This window comes from Peromyscus californicus, unplaced genomic scaffold (genome assembly GCF_007827085.1).
Source record: "Peromyscus californicus insignis strain IS unplaced genomic scaffold, ASM782708v3 Scaffold_3__1_contigs__length_106647218, whole genome shotgun sequence".
NCBI lineage: Eukaryota > Metazoa > Chordata > Mammalia > Rodentia > Cricetidae > Peromyscus > Peromyscus californicus.
Genome location: NW_026294551.1, coordinates 28215244 through 28229662, shown reverse-complemented (window position 1 = coordinate 28229662; position 14419 = coordinate 28215244). Strand labels below are relative to the sequence as shown.

The 14419-nt window shown below is 51.9% G+C and overlaps 2 protein-coding genes across 2 annotated transcripts in view; both read right to left on the bottom strand.

Annotated features, from left to right (window-relative positions):
• Positions 1–256: 256 nt before the first annotated feature.
• Positions 257–6727, bottom strand: Rsad1 (radical S-adenosyl methionine domain containing 1). Its single transcript, XM_052756108.1, is given in 10 exon segments — positions 257–1235; positions 1455–1558; positions 2249–2303; positions 2510–2657; positions 3054–3117; positions 3310–3341; positions 3344–3674; positions 5629–5833; positions 5938–6071; positions 6469–6727. Coding segments are annotated over 10 exon segments (1326 nt in total). The 5' UTR covers positions 6604–6727; the 3' UTR covers positions 257–1117.
• Positions 6728–12808: 6081 nt separating this feature from the next.
• The window catches only part of Acsf2 (acyl-CoA synthetase family member 2), a 43006-nt gene continuing 41395 nt past the window's right edge, over positions 12809–14419 (bottom strand). Inside the window, exons 13-16 of the mRNA XM_052757361.1 lie at positions 14078–14219; positions 13486–13596; positions 13244–13312; positions 12809–12967 (exon numbers count right to left, since the gene is read on the bottom strand). Coding sequence (XP_052613321.1) covers positions 12917–12967; positions 13244–13312; positions 13486–13596; positions 14078–14219 — 373 coding nt within the window. The 3' untranslated portion in view covers positions 12809–12916. The remainder of the gene's footprint in view (positions 12968–13243; positions 13313–13485; positions 13597–14077; positions 14220–14419) is intronic.

Genomic DNA, 14419 nt, shown 5'->3' with positions numbered 1-14419 from the left:
TTTCTGACCAGCCTGGTCAGTTCCAGGAGAGCCAGGACTATACAGAGAAATTCTGTCTTGAAAAACCAAAAGCCAAATAAATAGATAGGTAGGTAGGAGATAGATAGATAGATAGATAGATAGATAGATAGATAGATAGATAGATAAAATTAAAATATTTTTTAAAAAGTTGAACTCAAATCCAACCCTTTGGAAACAATCAGACATACCCAGAGTATAGAATACATTCTGCACAACAAATGGCCTTGACTAAAAATCTCTTTTAAAAAAGTATTTATTTTTATTGTATGCATATGAGTGTTTTGCCTGCATCAATGTCCACATACTACATTATGTGCCTGGTAGCTGCAAAGGTCAGAAGGCGGTTCCAGATCCCCTGGAATGGGAGTTATAGATAGTTGTGAGCTGCCACATGGCTGCTGGGAATTGAACCCTGATCCTCTAGACACAGTGTTCTTACCACTGAGCCATCTCTCCAGCCTCTCAAATGGTTTCGTAAATATCCCATTCCTATGTTTTTTTCTTGTTTAAGACACCTGGAGGGAAGCCGGGCGGTGGTGGCGCACGCCTTTAATCCCAGCACTCGGGAGGCAGAGCCAGGCGGATCTCTGTGAGTTCGAGGCCGGCCTGGGCTACCAAGTGAGTTCCAGGAAAGGCGCAAAGCTACACAGAGAAACCCTGTCTCGAAAAACCAAAAAAAAAAAAAAAAGATACCTGGAGGGGATTTAGTTCTGTTGAATCATACAAGCTAACTCAGGGCTTTACTCCAGAATGAGGGAGGCTTCTCTGATGGACACAGTTCCCTGCAGAGTGACTTCCAAATATTGCTTGTTTTTGGTGTCCAAAAGAGCCAACAAAAGCCAGTGTGTGATGAGTACATCCCAGTCAGAGAACATATGCTGATCTGTAACCCCTGGGATGCTGTGTGGATACCAGTTCCTGGACCAGAGATGTCCTCTCTCCCAATTCACTGGAGGCATCCCCATGGGGATATCAGAGCCCAGCAATACCTCTTAAAGCAGAGAGGCAGGCACCTGCAGGCACAAGAGAGATGCCCACCATGCTGGCTCAGCCTTCCAAGTCCAACTGGTGCTGCCCTACGATGAGGAACAGCTGGTCATCCTCCTGACACAGGTGAGGGAGTCCTGTGCCGCCAGGCCTCTTGGAGTTGAGGCAGGAGAGTCAGCAACAGCGAGTCCAGCACAGCCAGACCGTCCCAGGAACACCGGAGACCCCTGGGAAACCGAGAGACCTGGGTGTGACTCTTACTCCTGCCCATGCACCCCGGGGACTCCACAGACCCTTCCTTCTCTACCGGTCTTTCTTGTTTCTGCCACTTTGAAGAGGAAGGGGCACATTTAGTTGAGGCACACACATTATGGCAGCCCTCCCATGCATGCCTAACTCGGTAGTCAGGGCTCCCCGGGACCCCAGGGCCCTCTGCATCAACACACCTGTGGTCCAGCAGCAACAGGTCCTGTGCTAACAGCTCCTTCACCTCCCTGCTGCCTCCAAACACGTCCCACAGGGTCAGCTGGGGCTCAAACTGCTGCCAGTGCTAGGAGACCGGAAGAGTCATGGCAATGCCATGGCTGAGGGCCATGTGGCCGGATCCGGAAAGGGGTCAGGGAAAGTCCAGTATGGGGTCTGAGCAATGACGCTCATGAACACCAGGCCGGACAGGTCAATGGGCCAGAGGGAAAGCGGGCACTTTCATTCTGACTGCGTGTGGAGGCCCAAACCCAGCTTCTAGGGAGGACAAATCTCTTTTACTCTCTCCTGTTGTCCGCTCAGATGGACAGGGCTTCACAGCCCAGACTTCATTCACAGTAACTCTGACTCTGACCAGCCATTATCTACTACACTTCCCATCTGAAGTTTTCAGGGTACTTAAGAGTATATGGGGGACAGGCTTGGTAGCACATGCCTTTAATCCCAGCACTTGGGAGGCAGAGGCAAGTGAATCTCTGTGAGTTCGAGGCCAGCCTGGTCTACAACTTGAGTTCCAGGACAGCCAGAGCTACACAGAGAAACCCGGTCTTGAAAAACCGAAACCAAAACAGAACCAGGACTCTGTAGCCCTAGTCTATAGTCGTAACCATTATACTACACTGCCGACTGCTTCTGCCATCAGGCTTCAGCTGGCCAGGTCCAACCTCCAGCGGCCAACCCAGAGGATAGAGGGAGTAGGGTTTGGGAAGTGACTCTTAGGAGGAGCTGATGTATCTAAAAACCCCCAGTCCCTTACCTGATGAGTGATCCCCACATCAGTGCGCAGTCCCATAGCCAAAACCTCCTCCAGCCTGAAAGAAAATCACATGGGCTCTTAGAGAAGAGATCTCACGTTCTTTAAACCCAATGCTGGGATGTGATGTGATGCTCGGAACTCACATGGTATGGTCAGAGAGAGAGAGACAAGGCGGGCAATAAAGATGTAAAAACACGGAGGGGCTTCTGGGGTACAGGAGGCCCTGGGTGAAGGAAAAGCCCTGTGTATTCAGGTACTCACAGCTCCAGCTTGCCCAGGGGGACACGCTTCCGGGTGCCGTGACCAAAGAGCATCACCTCTTTCATCCAGCTGTCTGGCTCCAGTGTCTGGATCCGTGCTTCCCGGGTGTGGCCTCTAGCTCCCTGGGGCACGAATCGTCCATGGGCTCCTGATAATATCAATAAACAACCATGCCCCACACACATTGATACAAGTGAACATGGTGAATTCTTGGATTTAAATCAGGGACTTTGCAAAGGGTGAGACCACTATAGATGTAAATCGCTCCAGCCCTGCCTTGAGAAGTCCCAGAGGGAGGACCCAGCCAGCATTCTGGGTTGCAACAAGCCCCCAGGGGCTTCTGATCTACACCACACTCAGAACCACGGCAGGAGGCTGCACAGGCCTGAAGATCCCCATTCCACGGTTCTACAGAGAGGCTGTGTGTGTGTGTACTTTGCATGAGGAAATACGGGCTCTGAGTGGCTAAAGGTGCAGTCCAGGTTCACACAACCAGAATGTTCCTCTCCTGAATCATGCTTTCGGTTGTTCACAATTGACTCACCAGGCCCGATGCCAAGGTACTGACCACACTGCCAGTAAGTCCGGTTGTGGGTACTGAGCGCCCCCTGTGGGGAAGGAGGGAATTGTCAGCACCGAAGGCGGCGGCGCGGGCTTCTCTGCGGGTCAGCCGCATCTGATTATAATATCCCACCGCCTCAGGTCTGAGAGCACCCGATGGGAGCCCCTCTCTTCAGAAGGCCTCGGTCCCCGGTCACATCTCAGCCCACTAGTTCTCCAGCCACAGGCCCAGCACTCACGTTCCGGGCAAAGTTGGAGACCTCATACTGGCGAAGCCAGCGTCTCGAAGCACGGTCCTGCCCTCCTGGTACATCTCAGCAGCCAGGTCGGGGTCGGGCGCTGGGAGGGTGCCCTGCTGCACCTGAGCAAAGAGTGCGGTGCCCCGCTCCAGGGTCAGCTGGTAGAGGGAGAGGTGGTCGTCACAGTGCTGCAGCAGTTTCTGAAGCCGCTGAAGCCACGGCTCCACCTTCTGTGCCGGCAGCCCCAGCATCAAGTCCACCGACACCCGGCCAGGGAAAAGGCGCCTGGCTTCGGCCAGCGTCTGCAAAGCGTCGCCGGCTGAGTGAGTCCGGCCCAGCAGCTGCAGCTCCGTGTCATCCAGGGACTGCGGAGAGAGGGTCGGGTGTAACCGAGGAGGCAGCAAGGCTCAGCCTTATTTGGGGCGCAGACGTGAGGGACAGACACACAGCACACAGAAGGGAGCGAGAACACAGAGGTGGTCCAGGCAGTACCCAGAGCTACCCCTCGATGAAGGGTGTGCTAAATTTAATCCCCAGAACTCTCTCTTGTGTGTGTTTTTGTTTCCTTTTGAGACAAGGGCTCAGGCTGGTTTTGAACTCAGGTTAATCCTCCTGCCTCAGCCTCGTATGATGACAATTGTATACCACCACACCCAGACCCAAGGGTCTCTTAATTTAGATTTACCTGATGTTTCCCTGTAATTAGAAGCCAGGTGTGGTGTGGTGCACATCTGTAATCCCAATACCTGGAGCGGTAAAGGCAGGAGGATCAAGAGTTCAAAGCTGGCCTCAGCTACATAACAAGTTTAAGGCCAGAGAGGGCTAGAAAACCTTCTCTTTAGAGAGAGGGAGAGGGAGGGAGAGAAGCATTTTGACCAAGAACATCCAGATACAATGTATCCTCTATCAGGTTATGACCCCAAGCCCTAGGTGGTCTACCCTGTGGTAAATGGAGATACTGGATACAGAAACATCAGAGGTCAACCTAGTAGAGATTTCTCCTGACTCACACCTTCAGAGGCTCCCCGATGGGAGAAACCCCAAACTCCCACAAGACCTGAAGGCTTTCGGTCCTGTCTGGCAGCCTTGTACCCAGCCTCTCCAGTCACAGGGGATGACACAGCTTCCCCCCAAACATGCAAAGTTCTTACACATCCTGTGCCCTTTCCTCCCACACCCCCTCGCCAGGTAAACACCTGCTCTGTCTCACTCACATCACTTCCTCCAGGAAGGCTTCCGGGATTTCATCAGGCTGGGTGTCCCTCAGGCTGTACGCTAGCATTCTTTACAGATTCCCTCTAGAGGCAGTATTTACCACATCACGATATGGCTGCTGGCCTGCCTCCATCTCCAATCACATGTGTGAGGGTGGGGGCAGGTGCGTGTGCGTGTGTGTGTGTGTGTGTGTGTGTGTGTGTGTGTGTGTGTGTGTGTAAGCCTAAGGTTGATATTGGAAGTCTTCCTTAAATTTTCGCTCCCTTGGTCACTGAGTCAAAACCACAGTTAGCTGACATGGTAACGACATGGTTAAATCTGGCTAGCCAGCATTAAGCGAGGGGAGGGGGAGGACTCGGTTGTCTGTGTCTCCAAGTGCCGGGATTACAGGCAGGCAGCCATACCCACCGAGCATTGGGGTGGGTGTTAGGGATCCAAACTTTGGTCCACACTTGCACAGTAAGCATTTCAACCACTGAGCCACCTCCCCATCCACACTCACACAGCACCTACTCTGTGGCAGGTACTATGTTAAGTACCTGGATTACAAAAGGGTAAACTAGCCAGGCCTTGTGCCTGTAATCCCAATGGGTGGAGGGCTGAGGCAGGGAGATTGCTGTATGAGGCCAACCTGAGCTATAGTGTGAGTTCTGGTCTCAAAGTAATAATAGTATTAATAACGGCTGGAGATATAGCTCAGTTTATAGAACGCTTGCCTCGCATACCCTGGGTTCAATCCCCAGCTCCACATGAAGTGGGCATGGTTGCACAGGTCTGTAATCCCAAAACTAAGAAGATGGAGGCTGACGAATCAGGAGTTCAAGGTCATCTTTGGCTACAGATCAAATTTGAGGCTAGCCTGAGCTACGGGGTACATGTCTCAAAACAACAACAACAACAACAAAATGATGATGATGATTATGCCACAGCCTGACTCATGAAGTGTATAGGCCAGTACAGCAACAGACAAAACAGAGAGAAAAAAAAAAAGTGTTACTACACAGTCTGCTGTGTACTAGACCCGGTACCCAGAAATGTTTTCCCAATGACTGAATGCCACCTTAGGGTCTGAGTGCACGGGATAGGGTGGGTGAGATGGGTCACCTGCAGACCAATGGACAACCTGTTGACTCCTGCGGCTCCAAAAGCTGCCAGCCTGGAACCCGGGGCTGAAGTGGGGTTAGCCTCCAATGTGACTTCCGAATCTGCAGGCAAATGGGCTTCCTGTGCCACGGCCTCCAGGACAGCAGCCACAGTGTGAGGACTGGCCAGACTCGGGGTTCCCCCACCAAAGAACACGGACTCCACCCTGGAGGAAGAGGATGGAGCCATAAAAACTGGGCAAGCCCCAAGGGACGTCCACCTATCGTGTCCTCTCTCCCGAGACCTTGGCTTCCGTCCCTGAACACCGACCTTTGCACCCCGCTGAGCCGCAGCAGCGTCCGCGCCTCAGTCACCAGGCAGTTCCGCAAGGCTCCCTCCTCCACGCCGCGGGGGATGTACTTATTGAAGTTGCAGTAGCTGCAGCGCTTCTCGCAATAGGGCCACTGGGGACAAGGGGGTGCGTGTGCAAGCCGCGGTGGGGCTCCGGGCTGCCCAGGCCACTTCCAGGGTTTGTCTCACACATTCCCATTCCCTTTCTCTGGCTGGTCAGCGGTAGCTGCGACAACTAAGCCACTCTGCACCCCTAGGCAGGTGGCGCTGAGATTACTACACCCGCTCCAGAATGACCAAACAGATTCCAAAGGGTCACCCAGCTGGTGAGCACCACTCTTGAGGTCTTTTGGCACAAGACTTTTTTCCGGTGGGGTAGGATGTGGGGGACAGATACTAGGGCCAGATGTGATGTTGGAGCACGGAAAGAGTGCAGGTGGACTAACAACAGCGGGACAAGCGCCAGCCACCGCCACCGCCTCCTCCTGCCCCCCCCCCCCGCCCACTCACGTGCACGTAAAGCGCCGCGCGCGTGCTCGCGGACTCAGGACTCGGAGGCTGTCCCGGGCTGTCCACACGAGGGCGCCGCTGGGCCGCCCTGGCTGCGGCCGCCCAGCTCCGGGTCCGGACCCGGGAGGGAACCATGGCGTGCAAGGGCGGCAGAAGGCAGGGATCCGAGACCTTGACAGCGCGCCCAGCAAGGGTGTGCCCCGAGCTGAGCCGCGTGGGTCGCCCCGGCGGAAGTCAGAGGGGCTGCGCGTGACCTCGTATTGCCTCTCCCGGCGCGGCTAGAGAGCCCTGGGCCTCGGGTCTGCGGCGCCACCTGCCGGACACTGCCGTACTCACAGCCTAGTCATGACCCATGCAAGAACTCTTAGTTCTTTCAGTCAGTTGCTTATAATGTTGTATACCTGGCTCCGATCGGAACGCCAGGAGACATAGGTCACTGAATTGACTCTTGACTTGGTTATGTCTCTTCCGTCAGTCAGTTAGACTATGACCTGATTTCAGGCACCTATGTGCCCCCACCCCGTGCTCAGAGTCTGTCGCAGTACACAGACACGCATGTAGGCAAAATACTCAATCACATTCTTTTTAATTAGGTAAAAAAAAAAAACCAAAAAACTTTGTTTAAAAAAAGAAAGAAAGCCACGTGTGGCAGCACAGCCCTATAATCCTAAAATTTGGGTGTAGGAAGGAGGAGAATCAGGAGTTTAAGATCATCTTTGGCTACCTAGGGAGCTGGAGCCCAGGCCGGGCTACACGAGATGATGTTTCAAGAAGAGGAAGGGGGCTGGAGAGATGGTGCATCAGTTACCTGCACTTCCAGGGGACCCAGCACCCATACTGTGGCTAACCATCTGTAACTCCAGTTCCAGACTTCCCCTAGCACTTCGTGCATGCGATGCACAGACATATGCAGGCAAAATGCCCATACACATGAAATAAAAGTATCTTTTAAAGAAAGAGAGGGAGGGAAAGGCAAAAAAGAGAAAAAGAAAAGAATTCCACAGGGTATTGGCTTGGCCAGGAGAGTGGGCTGTGGCCTAAGTCAAGCCAATCCCTGGCATCTGATGGAGGAGGCGGCAGAGATGGTGTGTGCAGGAGAGGCAGGACACACAGGAGAGACTTGGAGGGACTGTCCCCAGGATGGAAGGATCATGGGCTTTGGAGTCCCTCGTTGCAAAGCAGTTCTCATGCCCTTTTCTAGATTCTCAGGAAGGTAAGGTTCTGGACGTATAACACCCAGGAGGACCAGGACACAACAGGCCAAGCTCTCTGTCCTGATCCTCTCGAGAAACAGAGTATCTTCCAGTGCTTTAGCCCAGCGGTATGTGGCCCTCGAGCACACAACCCAGGGAGGGTCGTTTTCCTATCCTTCGGCTGCAGGAGAGCGGGGCACACACAGATGAGACTCCATCCACAGCCGGCAGCTCTCCTGTGCCTAGGGTACCAGTGAGTCCAGTCTTTTCTCTCTTGCTGTCTCTAAGGAATGCACATGCTTCATGTAACATGACTGAGCGTTCTGGCAAGAGGATCCAGGCAAGCAAGTTGATAACTAGTGCGAAATGAACCTGCTTCAAACAGCTGGGCCCAGAAGATTCACATCTTCTCTCGATGAAATTAATGGCCCAGGAGTCAGTGCTGGGAGAAGGGAGCTGGCTTGAGCAACGGTGGTTCAAAACCCCTCAGCTGTCGTCTTGCTATTAACCCAACTTGTGGGCCTTTTATGCATCTTTTTCACTTACTTGTGGGTGCATGTGTATGGACACCCACACCACAGGGCTTATGCAAGGATCTGAGGACAAACTAAAGGAGTCAGTCCCCTGCCTCTACTCTGTGGGTCCCAGAGATCAAACTCAATGCATCAGGTTTGGTGACAAGTGTCTTTTACCCACTGATCCCCTCTCTCATTGGTCCTCTTTTATGCGTTTTTGAAAGCGGAAGGGGATGCAAACCACAGACAGGTAGACACTAAGATTAATTATTAGTCTTCCTTTAGCCAAAGTTAGTGATCTCATCAACTGTGTGACTCTAAGACAAAACATACATGTCCATAAATTCTGCTTTTCCATATCCAGGTTTAATTTTTGTTGTTGTTTTGGGGGTTTAGTTGTTGTTTTTCTAAGACAGGGTCTAACTATGTAGCCCTGGATGGCCCAGAACTTACTACATAGACCAGGCTAGCCTCAAGCTCACAGAGATCTCTAGACAACCTTGGTGTCTGGCTCAACAACAGAAAAACACAACATATGCCAGGAATAGGGACACACAACTGTAATCTTAGCACTTGGGAGGTTGAGACAGGAGGACTGCCAAGAGTTAAAGGTTGGCCTGTGTTTCTGTCTCACAAAAAGGGAGAGCGAGAAGGGATGGAAAGAAACAAACTACAAGTGAAGGAGAATCGAAGTCGTGCTGGGGAGATTTTCTTAACCCACCAGGTGATTTCATGTCCTTGGGCAAGAAAGTGGATCTCCCTGTGTTTCGGGGTCACCTCTGTGACAAGGACTGATGCTAACTTAATGGGGCTGCCAGGAAGCTTTCAAGAGAAGATGCATGTGAGGGCATCTGGAACAGTGCCTGGTCCTTGAGAGGAACTTAAACATAACACTCAGCTCTTCAAAAGGAAGGAGGTGCTGATGCTGGGGCGGCCGTGCAGGGAGCTCAGGGTTGCAGAAGGGGCAGCCCCATGCACGGGAGCTCAGGGCTGTAGACAAGGTTATTTCTGTCTCTTTCAAGTGGGGAAACAATGGAGTTGAGGGAAACAACCAAATAAATTCCAATCGGGCTTCACTTGGATTTTAGTTGCCTGAATTTACTCAACATTAATATCAATAACCAGCAAGCCAGCTCAGAGTGCAAAATCTGCCCAAGGATGCAAACCTAACACCTTGAGTGTGGTGGACAGAATGGGCTCCGGAAGGTGGGCCTCTGACCTCTACATGTGTGCTGTGCCATCTACACCTACACCCTACACTCATTAAACAATATTTAGATCATTGCGAGCCCTGTATAGTGGCACATACTTGTCACTGTAGGACCTGGGAAGTGGAGGCAGGAGGATCCAGAGTTTAAGCAGCCATCCTGAGCTCCACAAGGAGATTGAGACTAACTTACTACATGAGACCCTACCTCGAACACACAAAACGTCAATTAGACAAAAGATCTAGCCTAAGCATGCTTGAGGCCCTGAGTCCCTTCCCCATGACAGAGGAACAAAGTCCCACTAGCTTTTGGGGTCACACAACCAAGTATTAGTCATTTGTTTTCCCAATAACTTTGCGGTGGATGACAACTCTGAATCCTGGTCACTGTTGTCTACATTACTTTTCTGGGGCCTGAAGTTTGCCTTCGCTGAAACCCTTGACTCTTTCTTTTGGCCTATTCAAGTATCCAGTGGCTGGCCTTTGGGCATCAGAGGACAGACACTCTACCCGAAGATCATGCTAATGCCACCATTCCTTTTGGACAAGTGACCTGCCAAGGGCCATGAAGATTAGCTACTCACTGGCAGGCCACTGGCCTTCACCCCGTCTTGTTCCATGTTCTAAACCATTCTGACTTTTTCCTATTGCTCTTTTGGTTTTTTGAAGCAGAATCTGTTCATTAGAGACATCCCGGGTTCATCGATCAAAAATTGTACAATAAAATAAGAAAATGGGTTGGTTGAGAAAGATAAAGAATGATAAATATAAAGTTTTCCTTCCTTCCTTCCTTTCTGGTTTTGGACTTGCTATTATGTAGCCCAGGTTAGCCTTGAACTTACAGCACTCACCTTGCTTCTGCTTTCAAAGTAGTGGAATTATGAACATATACCTCCATACCTAGTAAGACCACAGACTTTCTTTTCTTTTCTTTCTTTCTTTCTTTTTTTAAATATATTTGAAACAGGAGAGATGGTTCAGTGGTTAAGAGCACCTGTTGCTCTTGCAGAGGACCTGGATTCAGTTTCCAGCACCCACATAGAGGGTCATAATCATTTGTAACTCCTGTTTCAGAAGAGTCAACACCTTCTTCTGACCCCCAGGGCACTAGGCATGCACGAGGTATACTAACGTATGTGCAGGCAAAACACTCATACACATAAAATAAAAATAAATGAATCAATTTAATGTATACAAGTGTTTTTGCTTGTATGGGCCTGTACATTGTGTGCGAACCATGTAGCCCACGGAGGTCAGAAGAGGGCTCTGGATCTCCTGGAACTGGAATTATGGATGGTCATGAGCTACCATGTGGGTGCTGGGAACCAAACCCAGGTCCTTGGCAAGAGCAGCCAGTACTCTTAGCACTGATCTGTCTCTCAAACCCCTACAGAGTATCCTTAGGAGGTAATGGCAATGTTTAAAGTTGGCTTTGGTGATGGTTATACTTATATTCAGATATAAAAATGCTGGAGGAAGCCGGGCGGTGGTGGCGCACGCCTTTAATCCCAGCACTCGGGAGGCAGAGCCAGGCGGATCTCTGTGAGTTCGAGGCCAGCCTGGGCTACCAAGTGAGTCCCAGGAAAGGCGCAAAGCTACACAGAGAAACCCTGTCTCGAAAAACCAAAAAAAAAAAAAAAAAAAAAATGCTGGAGGAAAATATGCTTTAAAGTGGGTGAGCTGGACAGGATGTGAGTTATTGCTCAATAAAGCTGTTATTTTATAGATTTACTTTTATTTATTTGCATGTATCTGTGTAAGTATATGCCATTGGGGGGGGGGATGCCCTCAGAGGCCAGAAGAGGGCATGCAATTCTATGGAGCTGGAGTTAAGGTGGTTATGAGCTGCCCAATGCGGATGCTGAGAATCAAACTCAAATGCTCTGCAAGAGAAGCAAGTCCTCTTAACCACTGAGCCATCTCTCCAGCCCTCAAATCTGTTATTTAAAAAAAGTGCATAATTATTGGGCTGGGAGTGTAGGTCAGCAGAAAAGTCCTTATCTAGCCTGTGAGGGGCTTTACGATTCTCAGCACTGGGGGGGAAACACAGCAATATTTATTTCTGGACTAATCTGTAGCAACAATTTGAACAACGATTAATGAGTAAAGCTTACAAAAAACAAAAATGGAGGCAGCCACGGTGGCACACGACTTTGATCCCAGCACTCCAGTGGCAGAAGCAATGAGATCTCTGTGAGTTCAAAACCAGCCTGGTCTACATAGTGAATCCCAGTACAATCTACACAGGGAGATCCTGTCTCAAACCAACACACACAAAGAAAGACAAGAAAAAGGAAGGCCTTGGGATTTCCAGGGGACAGGGTGAGGCTTAGATTAAGGAGGTAATGTACAACAGAGGGCCTGGAGGGCTAATCTGAAGGAGCTGGCTCCCTTCCTCTCTTCCCTTCTCCACCCCACAGGAGCTGCAGAGAGCACACCAACCAGACACTGGCCAAACAGGGAACTCTTTATGCCAAGTCCTAAAGACGACAAGGGGCATGGGGAGGGCTCAGGAGAGCCTGAGGGGGGTGGGAGGACCCTCCTTTGTGTGGGAGGGCTGAGGGGCTCTGGGAGGACCCTCCTTTGTGTGTGGGGGCTGAGGGGCTCTGGGAGGACCCTCCTTTGTGTGGGAGGGCTGAGGAGGGCTCAGGAGAGCCTGATGGGAGTGGGAGGGCTGAGGGGCTCTGGGAGGACCCTCTTTTGTGTGGGAGGACTGAGGGACTCTGGGAGGACCCTCTTTTGTGTGGGAGGACTGAGGGGCTCTGGGAGGACCCTCCTTTGTGTGGGAGGGCTGAGGGGCTCTGGGAGGACCCTCCTTTGTGTGGGAGGGCTGAGAGGCTCTGGGAGGACCCTCCTTTATGTGAGAGGGCTGAGGGGCTTTGGGAGGACCCTCCTTTGTGTGGGAGGGCTGAGGGGCTCTGGGAGGACCCTCCTTTGTGTGAGAGGGCTGAGGGGCTCTGGGAGGACCCTCCTTTGTGTGGGAGGGCTGAGGGGCTCTGGGAGGACCCTCTTTTGTGTGGGACGGCTGAGGGGGTCTAGGAGGACCCTCTTTTGTGTGGGAGGACTGAGGGGCTCTGGGAGGACCCTCCTTTGTGTGAGAGGGCTGAGGGGCTCTGGGAGGACCCTTCTTTGTGTGTGTGTGTGGGGCTGAGGAGCTCTGGGAGGACCCTCCTTTGTGTGGGGGGGCTGAGGGGCTCTGGGAGGACCCTCTTTTGTGTGGGAGGGCTGAGGGGCTCTGGGAGGACCCTCCTTTGTGTGAGAGGGCTGAAGGGCTCTGGGAGGACCCTTCTTTGTGTGTGTGGGGGGGCTGAGGAGCTCTGGGAGGACCCTCCTTTGTGTGGGGGGGCTGAGGGGCTCTGGGAGGACCCTCTTTTGTGTGGGAGGGCTGAGGGGCTCTGGGAGGACCCTCCTTTATGTGAGAGGGCTGAGGGGCTCTGGGAGGACCCTCCTTTGTGTGGGAGGACTGAGGGGATCTGGGAGGACCCTCCTTTGTGTGGGAGGGCTGAGAGGCTCTGGGAGGACCCTCTTTTGCTTCACAGTTTTAGATGTTGTTCCATCTGCTCTCGGAGTCTAAATTTCTGGATCTAGAAGAAAGACAAGAGTGAGAGTCTGCTGCTCTGGTACCATGGTAACCAACCATCCCTGGTTTGCCTGGGAAATGACAGTGGGGGAGGGGGACAAGAATGAAACCCAAGAAAGCCCCGGAGTGACTTTTGGACCCTCTTCTACCAGCCTCGCCACCTCATTATGGAGGGAGGAAGAGGTGGGACCACTTGACCTTCTGCAACTGGGCCCGCCAGACCCCACACTGCCCTGCCCCTCTCCGGTCCCCCCTCTCCAGTCCCCTCCACCTTACACACCTTTCCTGAGATGGTGAGAGGATAGCTGTCCACAAACACGATGTATCTGGGAATCTTAAAGTGGGAGATCTGCAGACCGGAGAGGGAGAGCGTGAAACTGGCCAAGGTCAGAGTGCTCCCTTGGCTGGAGAGTTGGGTTCATCAGGCAACATCCCCACTCACCCACCCACCCCACCCACACACACCGGGGATGACAGACAGGGAGAGGTAGGTGAGTGAGTAAGGGTAGTTGGGGGTCCCACCTTCCCTTTGCAGAAAGCTTTGATCTCTTCCTCTGTGGTGGTCTCCCCACTCTTCAGCCGGATGCAAGCACAGATTTCCTCTCCCATCCGCTCGTCCTTCACCCCCACCACCTATCCAAGGTCAAAGACAAATACCACACTGCAACCCTGGGCTGGCTCGTTTTTAATGTCAACTTGACACAGGCTAGAGTCATTCGGAAAGAGAGAACCTCAAGTAGGAAAACACCCCCACCAGGCTGGCCTCTGGGAAAGCCTATGTATGTTGCATTTTCTTGATTGATGATTGATGTGGGAGGAGACAGCCCACAGTGGGTGGGGCCATCCCTAGGCTAGTGGTCCTAGGTGTTATAAGAAAGCAGGCTGATTAAGCCATGGGGAGCAAGCCAGTAAGCAGTACCCCTTTAGTTCCTACTTGAATCCCAACCCCAGCTTCCCCTTGATGATGGACTACGATAAGTTAAGACAAAATAAACCCTTTCCTCCCCAAGTTGCTTTTGATCATGGTGTTCCATCACAGCAACAGGAGCCTAAGGCAAACCCCCTCCTGTTCACCAGCTAATCCTAGGGTACCACCAGATTCACGGTGCCTCACCTGCACTTCCTGCACCTGTGGGTGTTTGTGGAAGAAGTCCTCCAGCTCTGCAGGGTAGATGTTCTCACCTCCCCGGATGATCATGTCCTTGGAGCGGCCTACGATCTTGCAGAAGCCCTGTTCATCCATCGTGGCGATGTCTCTGGAAGAAGAAACCCGGGAATGGCATCTCACCTCGGCTTTATGGTGCTAGTCCGCTAGCTCACTTGTTCACTCAGTCACAAAACATTTATTGAGCATCTACTATGTGTCCCTCATTGCTCTAGATTCTAGGAGTCCCAGCAGGAACAAAAAACATCTTTGGAACCTATAGGCTAGGCTGGAAGAAGGGGAAAAAATCAG